Genomic DNA, 22,271 nt, shown 5'->3' on the forward strand with positions numbered 1-22,271 from the left:
GGGGTTTTTTAATCATCTTAAAATCTCTGGTTGTTTGTTTTTGAGGGTTTTTTTTTATTATTTTTCTTTTTAAATGGTAAAAAGTTCACTGTCATAAGATATTATTATAACAAAAAACTTTAATGGTCTTAAAAAAAACCCAAAACAACCAAGCCCTATTGGTTTAGGGCATAAATATCATAGAGGTTGGAAATAAATATCTTTGCCAGGCAGATTATTCCATATTTATTTACTGGAGGGTTTCCCAGATGCTCCTTGGGAAAATATTTTACTATTAGACATAGGCAGAGGAAGAACTCTTTCTTCACCAGTGAGCAGCAAGAATCACAGTTAAATTCTGACTTTCCAACATTTCTACTTTAAATGAAACTCAAAGACTCTGGGATCAAAATATGTTTAAGAATCATTTTACTCACAAAATTTGTGGGAATACATTCTGTACGTAAATCACTTAAAATGCACACACAGTGCCTTACCCATTATCACAGTTACACCCCTTGGAATTTTTCCAAGGAGCACATCACCCGACAGTCCACAACACTGGTCACTCTCTGAAACCTTGACAGGCTTTGGGAGCACTATGTGAGCAGTGCCATTAAAAAGGAAATACTGGCTTGGAGCTGAGCTAATGTGTTTTCCAAAGCATCAAGTGCCCGCGTCCATTATTGCTGAACGGGCAGAACCGATGACTTGTTAATGACTCTCTAACTCCAGCTTAATATGCTAATCTTGCTCAAAACAGGAAGGCAGCAACACCATTGTTTACACAGCACTGATTAAATGGTACCTCAAACAATAATGAAAAACCAAGACTGAGGCTGCACAGGCTTTTAACTCTTCTCTCCCACTTTCACTGGTTGTTACACTCTCTGCCACCTCCTGAGTGGAACACTTCTGAGGAAGTGTTCATAATCAAAATAAAGCCTGATGTAATGTGGACGAGCACTGAAGTTTTTTATGTGTATAGATACATACATATTTACATATAAAAGCCTCCTTATAGTGCATCCCCTTTTTTGAAAATATAAATATATGCTATTTTAAATAACTCCACTGGAAGATAATGGGGTGACATGCAAGAGATTCTTGTCACACCAGTACCAACATTAGTAATGTCTGCTACCCCAAAAGATGAGTGGGTGCAGCTATAGAAGTACTGATAGTATGAAACAGACATAGATTGCACACAAGCTTGGATATCCTGTGCAAAAAGTGGATTAAATACCCTTTCCCAGCCCCCTGGAAAATCTATGGCTAAGGTGTCTGTTAAAGATCAAAAACTAAAAGAAAGAGGCAAAAGAACTTCAATTTACCACTTAAATACTGTACCTCAACCATTTACTAAGACTGTCTGGGTGGAAAATATTCTCACAACAGTACATTATGGATGTACATAAATTCATGATACAAAAAAAAAGACCTGAAATGATCTGACAAGTTATCACTGCATATCACTGGAAGAATTGGGAATAGAACTACTGCTTCCTCATTTGAAATTCAAGGTATGACTTCTGCAGTAAGCGTTTTGTTATTAAAAATACCCATATGCTCATTTTCTCAACTCTCTGGCTTTACATCAGCAAGTCAAGATGTATCAAGTGTTTGATTTTTCAAAAAGACCTGTGGTTGTTCAGCACTTCAAGGAAGAAAAAAAAAGGGAAAAAAAAAAGAAAAAGAAAAGGAGACAGAGACAGAGGAAGTCTTTTGTTAGCTCTGGGTTCAATTCAGACATCTCTGGCTTAGGGTTCAATCAGACTATGCTTTTTTGTGCTAGCTAGGAGAGACAAAAGCACATTCTCTTTAAAAGCTCCTTGTATCTTCACTAAATTTCTACAGATTAAAAACAAAAAAGGAAATCTACATTTCTGCAGCCATATAATTCTTCCTCCAGTTTAAAACATAAGAAGCACACCTGTCTCCTCAAGAAATCCCCTTATGCTTCACAAAACCACTTATTCTCTGGAGCACAGAAACTGATGCACTTCTTTCAGCATTGCTTGCATGTCCTCATATTCTGCAAATTTGCAGGCATCCTCCAGCTTCAGCCACTGGAAAGCTTGGTGCTCCTCTGACAGCTTGATTTCTGTGTTGCAGTCCTTCATTTCTGCCAGCCAGTACACGACGGTCTTGGGCTTGCCATGGACAGGGTAGTGCAGCTCCTTCTTGTAGCCCTCGATGAGGGTGAGCTGGCTGGCCTGCAGACCTGCCTCCTCCTGTGTTTCCCGGAAGGCTGTCTGCAGGTCATCCTCCCCAGGGTCCACGTGGCCTGCCAAGAGGGTGGAAAAGTAAATCTCTGGGAAGGAAACTCACGTTCTGCTTTAATCGGAAAACACTGGGAGGCAGAGATGAGAGCACATGGTAGCTGACACGGGATGAAATGGAAATTGGAGAAGAGAGATTGCTTTTCCAGATCTTATGTCTTGATTTGTCTTTGTCTTGTGGCTTTTAGGATCACTGTTTATCCCTCACCTCCTGAAACTTCCATCAGCCTCTCAGCATCAGAAGTCTTTTCTTCCCACTCCTCCCTTCCACTTCTGGAGTACCCTACACCCATAAAGCTCCACCTTGGATTATACTGAGGACTGAGTCCCTCATTTTTCCTTCATCCAGTTAGAGCAGAGACAGGTCATCTGAGAGTCTCAATCCTCTCTCAAACATGTTCTCTCACATAAGCTTAAGGCTCAATTCTGCAAAACTCTTACTTGGGCCAACAGTCCAGAAACAATGGGACCAGGTACAGATGTGTACCATTTAAAAGATGCATTTCATTTTTAGGCAGACAGGGATTTTTTTCTCTTCTATACTCCCCTCTGAAACAAGCAACAAGTCTAAGAGCCAGTCCTTTCAACAGCTGGGTAGTTCTCCTAGGACACACCATTTATTTCACATTGCTCAGAATGAGAGGTGCCACTACAAACAAAGGATAAATATAACACATCCCCAGCCATTTGTACTTTTGTTGAGAAATGTCAGATTTGGTTTTCTCATGAAAGCTACAGAATATAAATAGAACAAGCGAAGCAAGACCTCAAAAAAGCAACATAGCAGGAGCTGGAACATTTTGGGAGGTAAAAAAGTTTAAGCTCTGTTTGTCCCTGGTGTCACTCTATTTTCTATGTAGTTGGCTCCAAATAGCTATAATTTAATTGTAGATATGAATTGTTCCTCAGGTCTGAGATACTCAAAGTGCCCTTTTAGTACCACAACTGGGGTATATGGGAAGTTTGTTTTGCCTTTGCAACAGGTCCTACTCACTTCCCTGCCTGTGCATCAAAAGTGTGAACACCTCTTACAACAAGACATCACCTCAGATATAAAATGCACTTTTCTTTCAAGCAGTCACTGTGCAGAAAATAGCATCTGATGTCAACACCTGTTGATAACCTCAGGTCTAAGCTCAGTAAGTTGCCACATTTGTGCAGTACAGCCTACCTGCAGAGCAGGAAAAAGGACTGCAGGCAGCACCTCATACAACACAGCTTTCAGATCCTTTCAGATCCTCCCACCTGTTCTCACTGGTGCAGTTCTAATAGACTGAGAAGGAAAAAGAACTCTACATCCCCTTCCCATCAGCCTCAGCTAGTGCAAAGTCACAGTCCTAGGGGCAGAGATAAGGCTGATGAGGTTCATGTGAGGGGATCCAAGCAAGTCCAGTTTAATCCCGTAAGAGTTGCAGCAGCTTAGAGAACTTTTAAAATAACAAAGTACAGCTGTAGCAGTAAACTGCCTTTTGTGTGAGTTTGAGACACTATTACAACTTCTCCTTCTGGCTCCAGCCCCATGGAATCTGTGTAAACATCACATACACGTTACCACACTGCACCTCCCAGGGTTACCTTGGAAGACCCCTCCTATCACAGATATTATAAAATGGAATAGCTTCTCCTCAATAAATTCCCCCAAATCAATACCAAGCTTCAATTACAGGCCACCATCAGATTGTGGTTTTTGATCTCTAAAATCTGAAGTGGTGTGTTGAGGGAGGTGATTCTCCCCCTCTGCTCTGGTGTGACCCCACCTGCAAAGCTGCATCAATCTGGAGTCCTCAGCAAGGGAAGGACATTCACCTGCTGGATTGAGTTCAGAGGGAGCCATGAATACGATCAGGGAGTGGAGCACCTCTGGATGAGAGAGTTGGGGCTGCTCAGTCTGGAGAAGAGAAGGCTCTGGGGAGACCTCAGAGCCCCTTCCAGTGCCTAAAGGGTGGTGGTTTATGAGAAAATTTGGGACAGACTTTTGGAAAGGGCCTGGAATGACAAGAGAAGGGCTCCTGCTTTTTATCTAGGAGAGGGCAGATGCAGACTACAGACAAGGAAGACTTGTTTTCACTATGAGGGTGGTGAAATACTGGCACAAGTTTCCCAGAGAAGCAGTGAGTGCTTCATCCCTGGAAACATCCAGGTTGGATGGGACTCCAAGCAACTTGCTCTAGTTGAGGATGCTCCTGCCCACTGGTGGGGGCTTGGACTAGACAACCTTTAAGAGTCCCTCCCAACCTACACTATTAGGTGTGTGAGATGTATGCTTATGAGACAATTAGCTCCCTACCAAAACTCCTACAAGTAATTTAAATCACTTGTCCAGAATTACTGTGTTCCCAGGGAGCCTTCCACAAGGATTTCTTCTCACAACAATCAATCATGTCCCAGCAGATGTTTTTTTAGCTTTCCACTAGGCTGCAAACTCAATTCCCTTAGGCTCTTGGTGGAGTAGACAAAGGGGGAGGTTTGGAAAGTTTTGTTCTTTCCCTCTATAGGAGAGCCTAACTGACACTGTAAAAAGATTTTTTCCCTCCAATCTGCAAGTTCTTGTTTATAAACTGCTGCACCATGCTTTGAAGGTGACACATTTTACAAAATAGAAGCAAAAACTATTGGGGAAAAAAATCTCAGGTGGGAAAAAACAGCAAGAAGATCTCCAGGGAACCTGAAGTACCTTTGTGCTGCACTTTTCCTGGTACCAGGGCTGTGACTGTGTACTACCAAACACTGACTCTGTGACATGCCTTTATGGAGGAGGTGCTGCTCTGTCCTGGGACACAGGGCTTGTTTTCTCCTCTGAGGCCTCACTGATGACCAAGAATGGCTGGTAAGGTTAATTCTCATATCTGTCCCTCTCATCTCTATTGCATTAGGCAAGTGATCTTTATTAATGATCTCCTACATCTCCTAAGAAAGGTGTATTGAAGTGTTCAATTACAGATTTCAGTTTGCCTTCCTGCTGACTGTGACCACAGCCCTGCAGACTCTGACCACACATGGGTCAAACAATCCTTCACTGGCCACACTGCAGGTGCCTGACAAAGGGTGAGACCCAAGACAGGAAGGCAGAACATCCCCTCATTGCCTCACTTCAGTCGTGTGCACACCTTGCCAGAAACATCAGACACCTGAGGAGCTGGGCTGGGTGACATCCCTGCCCCAACCCAAATCAGTCATGCCCAACACTTGGTACAGCCACAACTATCAGGAGGTTTCAGCCTCAGAACTGCCCCCTCAGCTGTGCCAGGGGCACCATCACACAAACAGCACAGCCAGCAGCTTCTCCCAGGTGGTGACTGCCCCTCTAAACTGACCTCAGCCAAAATCCTCTCAGCAGCCTGACACCAGTGACTGCCAGGAGTGTCACCAGAACAGAAATCACCTTTGGGCGGGGTCCAGTGGTGGCTCCCGTAGGATGTCTGCAGCAGGAGGTACTCAATGCTGTCAGTGACCTTAGAGGACGGTGCTGGCTGCAGCCTCCTGAAGATGATCAAGCCACAAGCTCTCACAGCCATTCCCCTCTGCCAGCTGCACCAGGAGCTGCGGAACAGCACAAAACATGGGGCTTGAACAGACCAGCTCTATTTAGCCAGCAAGCAGATCTCAGCACAGCAAAAAAGTTGTCCACCCCTTCGAAGTTACTACAGAATTAAATTGTATATTATTAGCTACCTTTGAATTGTAAAAAAATTTCCTTTGTTATTGAGAAACATGAAAAATGACCTGCATGTCATGTCTTTGCAGCTGATAAATTACAAACCACATTGCAGGGAGGGGAAAAAAATTACAAAGCAAAAGGAAAGCCACAGATTAACACTCTGAAACTTTTCCACTGCAAAACTGCAAAGGCCCTGCACAGAGGTAATACCTCACCATTACTGGAACTGGCATATGGAAATAATTGCTCTGGACAGTTTCCTGGAGCACAGGACTCCTCAGGATATCGGGGCAAAGCTGAGAAAATGAGTGATAAAGGACAGGCTCTCTGCTGTCCCACCTAGACAGAAGGCTGTCATACAAAACTAAAAGTTTCTTAGCATGCCTGTTAAGCACTGGTTTGATGTAAACAATAAGGAACACACCTCTTAAGTGATAAATATTGTCAGCAATAAGCTACGCAGCCAGCATGAGTGGTCCTATAGAGAAAAAGAAGCAACGGAGATGAGTAAGCCATGCTACAAATCTGGCCGATTCCCAGTTCCGGGAAAAGCTTTACATTCCGACAGAGAAGCATAGATCAGTAAATAATTTTACAGAGCACTGGATTTTCCTGGGACGCCAAGAGCGGCATTGTGAGACCTCCAGCTCCCAACACGGGAAACCAGAGCACGGAGCCCTCCACCACCAGCCCCGCCCCGGCACGACGCTCATCTCCTTTGGTCAGCCACTTCAACCGCTTCCTTTAGCTCCTGCCTACTTCCTTCGGTTCAGCCACCACAAGGACAACACCCCTCTGCGGCCCCCGCGGCACCAGCACCACCTCCCGTGCGCTCCTGGAAGGACAAGGACAAATCCCCGCGGGGCCCCTCCGCCGGCGCCTGGCCCCGCTGCCCTGCCCCCTCCTCGCCGCCCGCAGAGGGTCCCCCCCGTGCCCAGGGATGGGGACACCGGGACGCCGGGGATGGGGACACCGGGACCGGGGACACGTGTCACCCCCACAGCGGCCACCATGGACCCCGCCCTCACCTCTGCTTCTGGGTCCGGCAGTGGGCGGGAACCAGCGCCTGATTGGCGTCAGCATTAGCCAATCGCAGCGGCAGCGCCTCAGCCGGTAGCCACTCCCTTCTCGTCCCGCCCTCCAGCCTTCACTTAGATCCCACCCCCATACCCGAGAAGGCCTCGGATTGGCCTCTCGCGGCCGGGAGGTGCCCTACCCGCCTCTCTCCCCTCTCGCTATTGGCTGGCTGTGCGCGCGAGGCTGCGCGCGGGCGTTTGAAGCGGGAAAAGCGTTGTTGCCATGGAGACGCGGCTTAATGGCCGCCGCCGAGCGGCGCCGCGGCCGGTGAGTGAGGGGAGACCCCAGCCCTGAGGGGACGGGGACAGCTGGGTCAGGGAGGGCTCTAGGAACATCACTCTGACCGGCCTCACCGGGCTCTAGACAGGGGAAAAGCTGTGGTGGGACAGCTCCTGGAAGGTTGAGACATGTCCCCCCTTCAGACACGCGGTGCAAGTCGGGACGCGTGGCGGTTTGTTTAGCTACATTTTTATAATTACAAAATATTTTTCATTTATGTATTTTATATATTTTACAGATAGCACATGGTTTATATACCACGTAAAAATATGTAAGTGCAATTAAAATTACATATTTTTATACATTATGTAAAATATGTAAAATACTTAATTACTACCTAAAATATATTTTAATATATTTTGTATAAGATCTATGAAATATATTTTTTATGTTTGTATGTTTTAAACTTTGGAATTATAAAAGAAACCGTGAGGGGCATTTGGCGGACCCTGCTGGGAGGATGAGCTCAGGCACGGTTTTCAAATAATTGGCACCCTGCCATAACTCGTGGGTTATTTTCTCGGCACGTGGTTGAATATTGGACGCTTCCAATAGTCAGTATCCCAATATTGGACGCTTCCCCTTCCCCATGCAGCTGTTCCTGGCAGCTGTTGGGATTAGCTGCAGGATGGGGCCTCTTCTGCTGAGGTCACCGGGCTATAAATAGTATGGAGAGGGGAATAAAATACTCTGACATGCTTTGTGGGGAAGCAAAAAAATCTCCAATATTTGGTTTTTTGTCAGCCAGTTCTATTGACATTAATTAGTATGGATAGAGCACCACAATACTCTGAAGTGCTTTCTGCAGAAACAAAAGAATCCCCAGTATTTAGTTGTTTGTAAGGGTGTTTTAATGACATTGTTTTATTAACTTCCTCAAGGTATGTCAGTGGCAAAGGAAACCCCTGTTTCTTACTTGTTCCTGCAAGCAGCAGACCTGTGTCAAGCTCCAGCTGTAAAATAGCTTTTAAAAAATTTAGCATTAAAACCATTCCCTCCTCTCCAGTTATTTTTGCTGTATTGAAGCTGTAAGTGGTCATCTATTGTCAGTGTCCAGCTTCAAAACAGCTGAACGCTTGTTCCAAGGAGCAGTGGAGTGTTTAATGCCCTGTTGTTTACGTGCAGGGTGGAGTAATCCTATGATCTTCCAAAGAGATCTGCTGCAATGTCAACCACGGCTTCACAGATCCCCACCTTTTGCATTAAACTAAAATTTTTGGCTCATTTTACAAAACAGATTATCTCTTGTTGTTGAGCTTGTCTTAAAAAAGTGCAGCTCCCTGTTCTTCGCAGGAATGCCCTAATTCCCAGGGAAAGGGGTCAGAATGATTAATGGTAAAGCATTTTGTGTGGTGCTCTGGGAAAGCAAATTAGCCATTCACTTCTGGAGGGTTAAATCAGATTTGGCTTTGGATCACCTTAAAAAAAAGAGCTTAATGTTCAAATGAATAAGGAATTAAGATGGATAGGTAGTGACAAGAATTAATACCTTTCCCTTTTCCCTATTTATTCTTTGCTTCTGTATTTCAAGAAACCTGCAAATTCTTTGGCATGAGCAGAACCTGTGATGAAGTGCTGAAGTCTTTTTTGGGGTAAAATGGTTGCAAGTAGTGAGTACAGTGTGCTGCTGTAGCTGCTATCAGGGGAAAACACCCACCTGCTATACACATTTACAAACTTTTAAAGCTCTTAAGTTCTATTTTTATAAGGTACTTGTGGAGGACAATGGTTTACACAGAAAACAAGGTGGTTTTTATGGTTTGTATGCTTATTAACAATTTCTATGTCTATCAAATACCCTTGAAAATCTTGACTAATAAAATTATTTCATAATCAGGCCAGGTTTTATGATTCAGAGTGATTACCTTAGCCTATATGCAGGACAAAATATGTAATTTGCATTTGAAGGGGTGTAACGTAAGATTTCTTCACTTTATTTCCCTAATTTAAAGAACAGATATAATGACGTTTGTGCTCTCTCTCAGTGGTGACACTCAGGAAATCATCTCAATCTAAACTTGTCACTCTAAATCATCTAAAATTGTCAGGTCAATATGAATGGGATTACAGGACATGTGAGGGTTACTCAAATGAATGGGGTGCTGAGATCTTTAATAAATCAGAAGTTAATAATGATCAAGGTATAGTGGTTCTAGGCTGCTTTATTCTTAAAATAATTTCTATGGGGCTTTAACATCATTTATTTTATACACAGTGATTGACACTCACCAAGCACCATTGAAGACCTTTCCTCCACCTTGAAAAGTGCATTGAGAAGGAAAAGATCTTGTGAAAGAGGTAATTAATAATTAATAGCATTTTAAAATGGAGAGTCAGCTCCTAGAGCATAATTTTGTTGTAAGTTAATTTCCTACAGGACAGAAAAATGTAACCACTCCTTTTTATTATTTACACCTGACTTTTCTGTTTTTCATCAGCTTTATGACCATTGAAAATCCTCTAATACTGAAGCTGAGGAAGAGTTCTCTTATGACAGACTGCAATCTAATTCTGTAGCTAAGCTGGTCCCTTTTATATATAATTCTAATGCTTTTTTACAATAAGCACTCACACATTATCAGCATCTGGAAGCCTTTTAAGATCTTTTTAAAACATCTTGGTATATGAAACAAGTTATAGAGAACTCATGTTTGCCACGTAGAGGTGTCAGGCTGGGTGCATGTGGAGAATTATACCTCCACACTCACCTCTTTCTCAAAATATATTATATTCAACTATTTCAAGAAGTCCCAGTCTTTCATCTCAACCCTGTTTTCAGTGAAGCTACCCATATCTTTGTGGGGAACAAGGCCTAGGTTTTGATATGAAGATACCACCCTGAAGAATGGTACGTTTTTCTGCCCCATGATATGTTATGGGTGAGCAAACAAATAACTGAGGAAATGCTGGCTGTTGCAAGAGTGAAAGTCTTCTGCCTTTTTTTTGCCAGAAGATGGCATTAACAATTTAGGATTCTTGAAAACCTCCTCTTAGTTTTCACAAAGCCGGTTTATTTTGATGAATTGTTTATCTGTTACAAAAAGCATCCTCAGACACAAAGATCTCTCATCTAGGGTTGGATGAATTAAAGTGTTCTCTCAATAAGGAGAAAGATATCCTTTTTTTTGAGCATCAGTGATTGAAAGGTGAGAAGAGTTTCACTGGCAATTGCAGTTTTCCCTGAGTTCTGTCATGTTTGAACCACACAAAATCTTTTAGCAATTGTCTACTCTTGAGTTTCAATGTGATCAAAAATGCTGATTTTCTCATTATGCCAATGCCTAATTTTTTTCCTATGGTTAATTATTTTATTCCTTCTTTATTAGTGAATGGGTTTTTTTTTTCCCCTAGCTTGTGAAATTCCTGTCCTGTCAAAAAGGAGTTGGTGGAGTTATCCCTGAAACCACTTAGATCCAGTAAGATTTATTCTATCTGGAAAGGCAGATCTCAAGTCTCATTAAGAGGCCAGGTCTCATTAAGAAACCATTTAGTTGCTTTCACATGGCACAGAGCTTTAGCTAATTAGCCACAGAAGCTGCTTACATTGCTCTTTAGGTTCTGCAGTACCTACATTACTTGGATTTTCCTAATGCCAAGAATTCTTCTGACTTGTCATTCCATATAATGACAACCTGTTATTTCTAGCTGTTTAAGTATATTTTGTTTCATTTTTAATTAGAACCTTGACCTTCAAATTTGTAATTCTCTTCCCTTGTCTGCTGTTCTTTTTTTAGAAAGTGTCTCCATTGTTTCCCTTTCTATTCTTTTTTCTCTTTCCTGTGTTCACCATTATAATTTGAACAGAGGTTGTGACTGAATTAGTGTCTTTGGACACTCTGTATTTAATATAAGGATATATGAAGATGTAGGTGTAATCTAGGATACAGATAGAGAGCAGACAAAGTAAATTTATTTGATTATTTTTGCCTTTAACAGATTTTCAACATTTTTGAGATTAGTATCTTGGCCTTGAGTTCTAGTTGCTCCTTTCATCAAACAGAAGCTTCTCATGGCAGTGCATACAGAGAGTTGCACCTCTGTATGTAAAACCACCTGCACTGATTTTACATCTAAAGCTACCTTATGTAAGAAAGGGAATTTTTCCAAAATGTATTTAATTTAAGTCTCAGGTTCCTGTGTGTTTTTATACGTTAGAGAAGTTGGCAAGTGGAGAATACTTGTGAAACCCTTGCACACATGTGGTATTTAGTCTCCCTGATCTCTGTGTTTGCTGTCCTCTGTCAGTTTTGATTTCCACCTTCCAGGATCTATCAGCCTCAGCAGTGACTCTAATTTTACCTCAGGATTCAGAATCACGTTATCTACAGATTAAATAAATTCACTTACTTGTGAATTTTTTGGTCATGTAGTTCATTGTTGTTGAATCTCATCATTTTACCTAAAGCATGGACTGTAAGTAATTTTAAATGTTCTCTACTGTATATTTTGACCTCTGTAGTATCTTACACAGTCAGCACTTTATATATTAATCCATATGATTTTATTGTTATTATTACTACAACATAATGTATTAATTAATGACATGGACTCAAATTTGGGGATGACCTTATTTTCTTCTCTAATGTCATTGTAGAGAGCCTTGAAAATCCTCACAAAGACTCTACCCTGAACTACAGGGAGGAAAACTTAAATGACTTGTTTTTGTTGAGTCTTACTGTGACCTCCAAACATGAGTCAGAGCAGTATTTGCTAAGGTCCTAGACTGAACAAAGATATGAGAAGGCAGTGGGCAGCAAACACTTGAAGTGCTATCATTTTTGTGTTTTATGGAAGAAGTAAAAATATCTGCAGATATTAGTCCGTCGGGATACAGACAGCTGCACCATGCATTGCCAGTAAGACATAAGTGAAGAAGTTGGGGGATTTGGGGTATACTTTTCAGTGATTCATGTTTCTTTTTTGGGTTTCCAAGGAATGCAAGTATGGCATTCCAGTGGCATATATAGATTTAGAGAATTGCTGTCTTTCAGATTTTGCAGAATTGTTTTTTTGGTTTTTCTGTCAATGAGACTCAGAAATGCTCAGAGGATTCATGGCATAAAAGAGAAAGGTACACAACAAAACTGCAGCTTTGCTATAGTTCATCTGTAAGATGAATGGTCGTAATTAGGCAGCTTGAGGTGAGGACAAATGCAATTTTTTTCTTCTCTGGTTAGTTAACCAGGGGTAGCTGAACCATGTTAGACCATGTGCCTTGATATTAAATTGACTGTCTAAAATTAGGCATTTTACATTCTATAGCTTGAGGACAGGGTTTCAGTAGCTGTGGCATTCATCAAGTAGACATCAGGCGTGTAGGAACTCTGTGGCAGTGAGTAATATTGCCTTGTGCATTTCTTACATGTTGTACATTGTATATAATTTTAAAATACAGTTTCATGGATAAAAGATGTGTTTCATGTTTTACTTTATTGTTGTTATGGCTATTTTTTTTTTGTGTTTGTCAGTCTAGTGTATGGTAAACTTGGAGTTAAACAAGCTTCTAGCCTAACTGCAAGTAATGGCATCAGTAAACGTGCAGTTTCTTCATTAGTAACTTTGTCAGATGTGGTGTTTCATATTATTCTAATGTTTATTTTGTTTGATTTCTTGCAGGCTCTAGGTTGAAGATGGCATCATGCCTTTACGAATGCCTTTGTGAAGCAGGACTTGAAAAATACTATCCCCACTTTGCTGCCTTTGGTGTTCAGACAATTGATGAGCTTGCCGAGGTTTCCATGGAAGATTTTTCCAAACTGGGGGTCCATGACATAAATGACCGCAAACATCTTTTCCACCTCATTAGAATAATCAAATTTACACAACAAGAAGGCACTGCAAACCTAAGCAAGCAGGATTTTCAACCACATGGCCTTTTCATTCAGCCTCAGGTGACCAAGTCAGGACCCCGTAGACAGCTGCGTTTCGAGTCCTTTTGTGGAGAAAATGATGGAACAGTTAAAGACTCTGAACCGGAGTTGTATCAGTCATCTGATTTCAGTGCCGATGAAGAGAAGGACAATGTAGGGGAAATGCTGGGACACATCCCACCACACAATCCAGAACCGATCAGATTAACTAGAAGAGACCTAAATATTGCTGGAATAGGTTCAAAAAATGACCTGAGCTGTCCAACAGTTTCTGATGATATTGCTCCTCTCCTGGGTGATTCTGAAGTTCCTCCTGTACAAAGAGTAACTCATATTTCAGGGTATAATTATGGACTACCTCATTCCTGTATCAGGTAAAAATCACTCACCTTTATTTTGCTAATACTTCAGGTTAGTCATAATTGATTCTTTCTTAATTGTGGAGCAGAATCTGTATTCCTCACCTCCAAATAAGCAATCCAAGCACTACAGAGCAATGCAGTCTTACAGACAAGAGAGATATTAATAGGCATTTCCAACTCTCCGAGTCTTATAGAAGGAATCATCTGAATTTGACCAGCTGCTACTCACCAAGGTTGTCTAAGAATAGTCTTTATTGTCTTTCAGGATTTAAGGCTTTCTTTTCTTGGTATTTGAGCCAATCTTTGTCCTTCCATGGGACTATTTTTTAAAACATTACTTTTCCAAAATATAGCATTGCCTATTGTTAAATTTGTCAAGCTTTTCTTGGTAAAAAGGATACAAGCTGTGATGGCTATATTTGTTTATAAAGAAATCTGTGAACTAAAGCTTTAAAAGGAAGCAAAATGAATGCAGCTGGGAAGGGTTACAGACCTGGTGGTGAGAGGGATGCCTTGCAGCTGCTCCCTAGGCATGTGATGTGTAACTTCCATACTTTTCCCAGTGTTTGGTACTGGAGGGGCTGGGGTTATCATGAACCACTGGTAAATCTACCCTGGCAACATTTTTAAAGCACTAAATATTTTTTCCTGATTCACCAGCAGATCATGTACGCCTCTGCCCATGTAATACCAGTATCTAGCTTTTGCAATGCAGTCATGGTAGTTAATATGCAATGAAAAGAGGTAGCTTTATGAAGTTAGGTGTGGTCTGGGAAGGTTGTGGAGAAAGATTTGGTACAGGGAAAGATCCATGGAGTTGAGGTGTCAGTTACAGCTCCCCCCTGGAGTGCATGTAGCCTGGAGGGATAGATGCTGCTGCCACGGTGGAAAAGTACTAAGGTGACATAATAAGTAGAGCACTTGAACTGTGAAAGGCAAGACAGGTTTATAACTCTCCTTGGCTGGAAAAAAAATCATTCCCACCTTCTGGAGAAGTGTACTAACTTCCAATATATATTGATATCTGGGTGTATTCTCTGTCTCTTCAGGAAGATGAGCCAATGTGCAGCTAAAAGGACAGGATTTATAATGTTGGCAAATTAAAAAATGATACATTATTAAACCTAATGCCTTAAGTAAAGGAGTTAAAGATTTTTAATCCTGCAATAGAGACATGTTCTTCATTGTTCTCTCTTTCCTTGTTCTCTTCTTTTGCAAGCACATTCTTCTGTACTAAGTATTAATGGCTCATCTCATGGGCTTTCTGCATCCTCCTCCTGAAATGCCTCCACTTAATTTTCTCGTGTTTGGAGAGTTGTGCATTTCAGGCAGGCTTGGAGCAGCATGCTTACACTCAGGTTTGATTCCTGTTTTGCAAGTGCTTAACTGCTTTGCTGAATCCATCCATTCCCGTGGCACCTTGTGATTTGACCATTGTGAAGGCTCACCTAGTCTCATCTATGAGAAATATTGGAAAACAGATACAATTTCAGATAGGAGAAGGACAAAGAGCTCTTTTAATGTGTTCAAATTTATTTTGAACTTGCCCACAGCAAATAACTTCATTATGCAAAGACATAATTGTCCTTCTGACCTATTATTCAGTTAGATTTCTGATGATCTGTGTCATGACTGTTGTTTGACTTTTTTGCCTAGTAATGAAAAAATATTTTATTGTAAAATACAATTTATATTTTAAAAGAGTTAGTAAGAAATACAAACTTTGGGTTCAGCATATAGAATTAATGTGCATTCTGTTCCCATACAAAATATACTCAACAAAATTGTTCCTCTGTACTAGAAAAAAATATTCCTTTTTTCTCATTAACAGTCTCTAAATTTTCAGGGTTTTTTTTCCTCCAAATACTGCAATCCTTTCTGCTTCAAGCTCTTAGAGCACAACAGGCTCTTGCTGCAGGTCACCAATTACACCCTCTGGCACAAGAATTAAACTTCAGAGCTTCTGATCATTTGTTGGACAACATTTGGTGCCTAGTGATATGCATAAGCTCACACCAGCTTACGAAGCATCTTATTTCAAGTGTCATTGCCTTTCTTTCCCAACAAAAGAATTTTCCATCTAAATGCACAGCCTGATCCTGGACTGCACGGGAAAGCTGTACTAAAATTAAAGGGAGTCTAGTGACAAATGAAGATTGCTCATGTGTGGTCTTCAAAGACATATCTTGAGATTTAAATGTTCATCTCATGTGCTTCTGGGGAATCATGGACCACAACAGCAATGATACCACAAGCATATGGATGTTAATGAGATGTTGAGTTACTTGTGTGGTTACAATTTGTTAGACAACTGGTATATATGAGTTTTCAGTTGCTATGCTAAGAGATTTTGGCACCTGGACAGTGTGGCAGAAACACTGCTTTTGGGCAAGTTGGGGCTTGATTATTTGAAATGCAAATCCAGGCTGAAAATTGTTACCGATTTGGCTGAAGACAGCTTGGAGAAGGGGGAGATATATTGAATACACTTTGGTTAATTCAAGCCTATTCTATTCACAAAATGCTGTACACAGCAGGTTAATCAATGAAACATGAAATTACCTCCTGTTTCTGAGATGTCTGGAAGGGGACTGAAGTAAAATTGCTGAAACATAAGAGCACAACTTTGTTTATGGTCTAAAACCACATAACCCTTTTATGAAAAAAGACCAAAGGGGAGACAAGGATGAGATCAGTTGTTTTTTTTTTTTGAGCTGAATAGGAACATGGTGATACTATCTGGTTTGCCAGTTTGAATCATTTATTTGTAACCAGTTGGAACAATCTATAATGGGAAGAAAAAAGTCCAGCGTGAGAGGAAAAGCAGCTAAGTATTGTATATTTTCCTTTTCAAGATCTATTCATATTTTCATTGTACATGATTAAGTGACTAATTGTGAGTGCAAATAATTGCACAAGAATAAATTTCATTACATTATCTTGGATATTATGTCAGCTTCCATCTCATGTTTGTGTACAACTGAAAATATGTCAGTCCAGCAGCAAGTTCAGGAGTGTAGCTGTACAAACATAACTATTCCTTTATCAGAAGCATACAGGAAGCATCAGTCTGTTTAGGAAAAATCATTAGATACTGCATCATGTAAAAATGAGGTGTGTTATGGAGTTTTTTGATAGGCATTAAGAGCAGAAATATTCTGTGGTAAATGTAACAAATTCAGGCGTATTCTAGATTCTGTTGTAACTTAATTTTAAAATGTGGACCTCCATTATTATTGTAGATCCAATACTTTCGACAAAGAGACTCCATGGACAGAGAGTGAAAAAATCAGAGTGTGTGTCCGAAAACGTCCTCTCTGCGTGAGGGAGGAGAGACGTGGGGAGGCAAACATAATCACAGTGAAAGATCAGGAAACCCTACTTCTCCACGAGAAGAAGGAGGCAGTTGATCTTACACAATACATTTTACAGGTAACGTCCTGCATTGAAGGTTGTGTTTATGGGCCAGTCACTTGCGTGGAAGGGTAAAGCTGGAGTTTCCATGAGGAAAAACAGAAAAGGACTATTAGTATTTCTTATACTGAAATAGGTGGTGGGCTTTTGATTTAGCTCAGAGTTGTCTGTATTTGAGTTGCTTCTGATTTATGCCAGACTGTACCAGCAAACCTGAGCCCTGAATTTTAAGGTCTAGAAGTATGTCTCTTGGAACTTTGTACGTGGCAAAATAAGCCCTCTGCTACATGCCATTGCTGCAGGAGAAGTGCCTGCTGATGGCTTTTCAGGGTACTTCAGTGAGTTCCCTCTCCACTGTTTAAGCATTGTAGGAGGTCTGTTTCAATGAATCATACATACCCTCGTCCTGTCCCTTCCATTTTTCTCAAATGCTTTTGAAAATTAAGTTCCCGTTTGTCTTTGTCTCTTAATCCCAAATATTTTGTGCTGTCATAGTTCAAATTCTCACTTGTGACTGACAACACCAGGAACAGAACTGATTTGTAGAGGCAGCAAGCTATTCTTGCTCTCCTGACTGTTATTTTTACAATCTGGGCCCTGGTAACAACTGTTTAAAGTATCTGGTAAAATTTCAGATCTCTCTCAGGCCCTGTTCTTGTGCCACCTTTTACAGTGGGACACATGCTGAATCATTTCCACAGACCCTGCTTCTTTGAGTCTGATCTGGAGTGTGGGAAGTTTTGATTTTCTTGCCCCCTTTTGAGTTCAGACAATGTAGCTTTGCTTAGGAGCAGCTTCTTTCTTCTCTGGCACAAAACTTTTTAAGAACAGAGGCAATTAATCACAACTAAGTCACAAGTGAGAACTAATTTTGAGAGAGTCAAGAGTTGACTCTCAGTTCTTTTTCTGTTACAGTCTGACAGTACTTCTGTAGACTGATTAATTTCATGAATAGGTTTTCTTTAATTAGCTTTTTTTTGTTTCTTGTTAAAAGGCTCTGGCATGTTATGCTTCAGAGTGATGGGAAATTGAGGCATTTTTGTTTTCTTTTTTTTCCCCTACCCTGAATCTCTTGACTGGTGTGTTCCTACATGAGTTGTGCTGCATATTAAGTGTGCTAGATCGCTCTCTACCTAATCCAAAGCCATATGAAGTCACTCGAAAGACTTTCATTATTTCATTTTACCTTTGAATGGAGTTGGAGGGGATGTGAAACATATTCATGCTCATGTAAAGATTATCTTTGTTTTTTAGCATGTTTTTTGTTTTGATGAAGTCTTCGAGGAGTCATGTACCAATCAGGATGTGTACATGAAGACAGCTTATCCTCTCATTCAGCATATTTTTAACGGGTAGGGCATCAGTGCTTACATTGGTTATTTTATGTTTTCTTGTTTTCCAGTTTTATGTGTATGCCTGAATTTTGCTTTATGCTTTTCATCTTTTGACACGTACCTTGATTTCACGTTTGCCACATGCCTTCCCCCTTTCAGAATATCTTTGATTGCAATTTTGACAAAAGTAAATCAAGGAAAACTTTCTTCACGCTAAGTGACAAATCTCAATTACAGAAGAAGGTTAAATTGAACTCAGTTGCAACAAAGTGACAGCATGGTCAGCCTAGAATAAAAACATGTGTCCCAGGATTTCTGAGCTCTCATCTTCACTCTAACAAAGGCTCCTGTGTGGAAGAGCACACTCATCTGTAGAGAAATAATGTTTCTCTACAGATAATAATGTCTCAGGAAAGAGTAGTCTCTTTCCTGAGACTACTGAGAGATATTTTTATATGTATTTGTACAGTTCACAAGGTAATAGAAATTATGAATAACCTTGTGATTTATTTCTATTGATTTATATTTGCTTAGAGTTTTAATTGTAATTACATACTTCCTGATTAATAGGACATTTATGGTGGTTTTACATGAGGCATCTTATTGCTATGCAAGGTTTTATATATATATATATATATATGGAATATATACTTGAATATAATTACTTTGAGTCTTTGAAGGAAAATATGACATAGCCATACTGAAAATTAACAAAATGGAGCATTCTGTTACTGAAAATCTCCAAGTGTCATCAACAGAGACAGAGTATCATGCTCTTGAGAAAAGGAAAGTGAGAACAGAGAATGAGGCTTGTACCTTGCTGTGTAATAATCACTAAAGCCACAATTCTGCTAGTCCAGTAATGCCACCAGAAGAAATTATGCTATTTTTTTCCCAGCTTCCCCTTACTTTTCCATTCCTCCTGCCAGCATTCATTTAATCTGACACCATGGTGAGGCCAGTCTGCAATCTAAACTGGCAAGAAATTGTTCACTGTGATTATTGCAGCCCTACATTTTTACCCATTCCTCTGCCAGGAGTACTGAGCCAGGTACAAAGTCTTTTCTTTAAAAGGGGCAGGGAAAGGAAAGAAAGGAAGAGAGCCAGTACCTTGTGCCACGTCAGATCTCCATAGGGTATACCTGGAAATCATTGTTAAGCATCCTGCATTTTCCCAGAGAGGGTAGCAGACCAAACCTCATTGCTAAGGGGCCGCTATAGATAGATACCAGCATTACAGAATATTATTTAATAGATATGAATGAATCAGATATGTCACTAAACACATATGCTGTCTTCACAGAGGCAATGCAACTTGCTTTGCATACGGGCAGACTGGTGCTGGCAAGACTTACACCATGATAGGGAATCACCGGAACCCAGGACTCTATGCCCTGGCTGCCCAGGACATCTTTAGGTACCTGGAAGCATCACCATCCAGGAAAGAGCTAGTGGTTCTGATCAGTTTTTATGAGATCTACTGTGGACACCTTTATGACCTGCTAAATGGAAGGCAAAGGTATGATTTCCTACAAGCCTGTGGTTGTGAATCAGTTGGTTACTGTTTGGAAATCAATTACTGTTTTCATGTGATTACATTTAACATACTAGCATTTATAGTAAATGTTATATATTTAATTAGGGTTGTTCACTGGAGATACTTTAGGAGGATAGCAAGATCTGACAGTAGATACTGTGACATTGATAGGGACTCCTGGTTTGTTGTTTGGGACAAAAATAAGGACTGGTTTGAGATACAAGCTCAGGCTCTTGCTTACACTGTAATAAGATAATAGCTGGACATCCATAGGAAGAGAAACAAGCTTCTTGTGGCCAGAAGTTCCTGTCTTAAAATCATAGAACATTTTGAGAAGGAACCTTAAAGATCATCTTGTTCCACTTCTGCTGCCCTGGTCAGGGACAACTTCCACTAGACCAGGTTGCTCCAAGCCCCATCCAGCCTGGCCTTGAACATTTTTGGGCATGGGACATCCACAACTTGTTTGGACAGCCTGTTGTGTGTCAGCCATTGGGGAGTAACTCTGGCTGTCCCTCCTGCTGTGCCAGTGGGGATTTGGCTCTTGCCAGTCCAGTCTCTGAAGATCCTGTTGATCTCCTAAGTGCTGGACTCTGCAGAGCCTGCTCACCTTCTCCCTGGGCACCTTTGCCTGGCAGCCCAGTGACTCAGCCCAGCAAGCCTCTGGAGGTGATGCTGAAATAGGACTCTAAGGCTGTAGGAGCTGCTTTAAAATCCTGTGCAAAAAACATTGGAATATGAATAGAACAAAATTTACAGATTGATGAGGACTTAGAGGAGCCTGAGATGTAGTTTAAAGGGAGACAGGAACTCTTAACATGTAAATGTGGTAATTTACTTCCCTGCTTTATTATATTCTTGAACTAGCAGAAGTGCACTAGTAATGTCTCTTGAGCAGTGAAATGTCAGTGGTACTTGTTATAAATTAAGTATCTCTTCAGCTCTGAAAATAAATTAATGACAGCAGGGCCTCTCCCTTGTCAGTAGCCTTGATTGCTTTTTCTCAGTGTCACAGCACGGACGTGTGTTTTCATTGCTGCTTTCTAAGATTTCAGAGATCTTCTTTTTTACACTGTTCTCTTGTCAGACTTTTTGCAAGAGAAGACGGCAAGCATGTCGTTCAGATCGTTGGACTGCGGGAGGTTCAGGTGGATTCTGTAGATGAGCTGTTGGAGGTAATGTTTGGGATTTGTTCTTTGTCTTCTGCAGCCCAATTTGCTTATTTGTGAGGTGTGTCACTTACAGAGATTATTTACTGTGTAGCACAAGTGTATGTTCCTGTTTAAGGCCCTGAAATTGACAACCCCAGCAAGGCACCAAGGGGCTCTATTAAAAGTGCCTTTATTGCTGTTTCTTGTGTTAGCCACACGCTAACAGCTGTCACTTCTGCTGCCATTCCATAGGGAAAGATTCCAGAAGTTAAATATTATCCCAGTAAGGGACCTTGAAAGCTGGATATGTATTTTCTCTCAGTGTGGTGTCTTGTGGGTCTATGAACTTAGATTTTTGTATATAAAAGATATGTGGTTTTTGCACAGAATATATAAATTTGAAAATTATTAGAAACAGACATTAGAAAATACTTAAGATTGACATATTTTGTCTGAATTAGGATTAAAATACTGCTTATGTGTGTGCATGATAACAGCCAAGTAAAATGAAGATCTTTAAACAGTAGCTAACATTCACCAAGAACAAGGCTTCAGTTTTCTTCCCTACCTGGCTGAGCCCTAAAAGGACACTGGCAAATTTTCTTTATTGTCCTGCAGCAAGCAAGCTGATTAAATCAACTTTCTATTTAGTCTGACTTTGCACAGTTTAATTTTTTTTTTTTTGTAAGGAAGTGTCATTACAAGTGCCTGATACTGTAACTGGCTCATTAAAATTGTCATAATGTTGTCCACTGATATTGCACTTAATTTAGTTGTTTATCTTCCCATTAACTGCAAGCTTCAGGACAAGCTGATGATGCCTCTGTGAGTTAGAGTGCAAATTTGTTACATGGTTGATTTGCAATTCCTTGGTATTATCACATTCCACACACAGAAGAGCTATTAAATTACTTAATTTTTACTGCTATCCTGGGGGGAAAAAATACATTGTTCACAGTGCCTTTTGAAAACAGAAATGTCACTGGCTTGACTCAGAACTTCTGAGTATTCTGCAACAGCTATATGGAAATATATTCTATGGTGCTTTGAACACATCCCTGGTTAGTTACTACTCATTGATGTTGGCTTTGATTCAGAAATTGTCTTCACTTAGCACTGATATAAAGCTCAGAAGCTGCAGTGGGTGGTTATGTTACTCGTTGAGAACTGGCCACTGAAAAGCATGAATAATTCACATCTATCAGCTGAGAATGTATTGATTTTGCTAGGCAGTATTTTGATTTGTTCTTGCAGCCAGAAGCAAAATTAATGGCTTTTCTATGAATGTCCTGCTGCAGTCAAGTTAGACTTTCTGCAACAGTCCTTTA

The 22,271-nt window shown here is 40.7% G+C and overlaps 2 protein-coding genes across 6 annotated transcripts in view; one reads left to right on the forward strand and one right to left on the reverse strand.

The window, feature by feature from the left end:
- Window positions 1-391: 391 nt before the first annotated feature.
- Window positions 392-7,038, reverse strand: NUDT2 (nudix hydrolase 2). 5 transcript variants are annotated; one of them, XM_054652136.2, is made up of 4 exons: window positions 6,948-7,022; window positions 6,344-6,397; window positions 5,644-5,801; window positions 392-2,266 (listed from the first exon to the last, which is right to left on the reverse strand). In XM_054652136.2, exons 3-4 carry the CDS (start codon window positions 5,774-5,776, stop codon window positions 1,953-1,955), a joined length of 447 nt encoding a protein of 148 aa, XP_054508111.1. In that variant the 5' UTR covers window positions 5,777-5,801; window positions 6,344-6,397; window positions 6,948-7,022; the 3' UTR covers window positions 392-1,952. The 5 variants fall into 5 exon arrangements, with proteins under 5 accessions (XP_054508111.1, XP_077027476.1, XP_077027475.1 ...); XM_077171361.1 differs by lacking the exon at window positions 6,948-7,022 and adding an exon at window positions 6,679-6,926; XM_077171360.1 differs by lacking the exon at window positions 6,948-7,022 and adding an exon at window positions 6,516-6,926.
- A 157-nt stretch (window positions 7,039-7,195) lies between these two features.
- The window catches only part of KIF24 (kinesin family member 24), a 29,691-nt gene continuing 14,615 nt past the window's right edge, over window positions 7,196-22,271 (forward strand). Inside the window, exons 1-7 of the mRNA XM_054652640.2 lie at window positions 7,196-7,263; window positions 9,491-9,573; window positions 12,892-13,519; window positions 16,750-16,939; window positions 18,176-18,273; window positions 19,559-19,774; window positions 20,880-20,967. Of these exons, the coding sequence (XP_054508615.2) occupies window positions 12,906-13,519; window positions 16,750-16,939; window positions 18,176-18,273; window positions 19,559-19,774; window positions 20,880-20,967 (1,206 nt within the window). The 5' untranslated portion in view covers window positions 7,196-7,263; window positions 9,491-9,573; window positions 12,892-12,905. The remainder of the gene's footprint in view (window positions 7,264-9,490; window positions 9,574-12,891; window positions 13,520-16,749; window positions 16,940-18,175; window positions 18,274-19,558; window positions 19,775-20,879; window positions 20,968-22,271) is intronic.

This window comes from Agelaius phoeniceus, chromosome Z (genome assembly GCF_051311805.1).
Source record: "Agelaius phoeniceus isolate bAgePho1 chromosome Z, bAgePho1.hap1, whole genome shotgun sequence".
NCBI classification, from domain to species: domain Eukaryota; kingdom Metazoa; phylum Chordata; class Aves; order Passeriformes; family Icteridae; genus Agelaius; species Agelaius phoeniceus.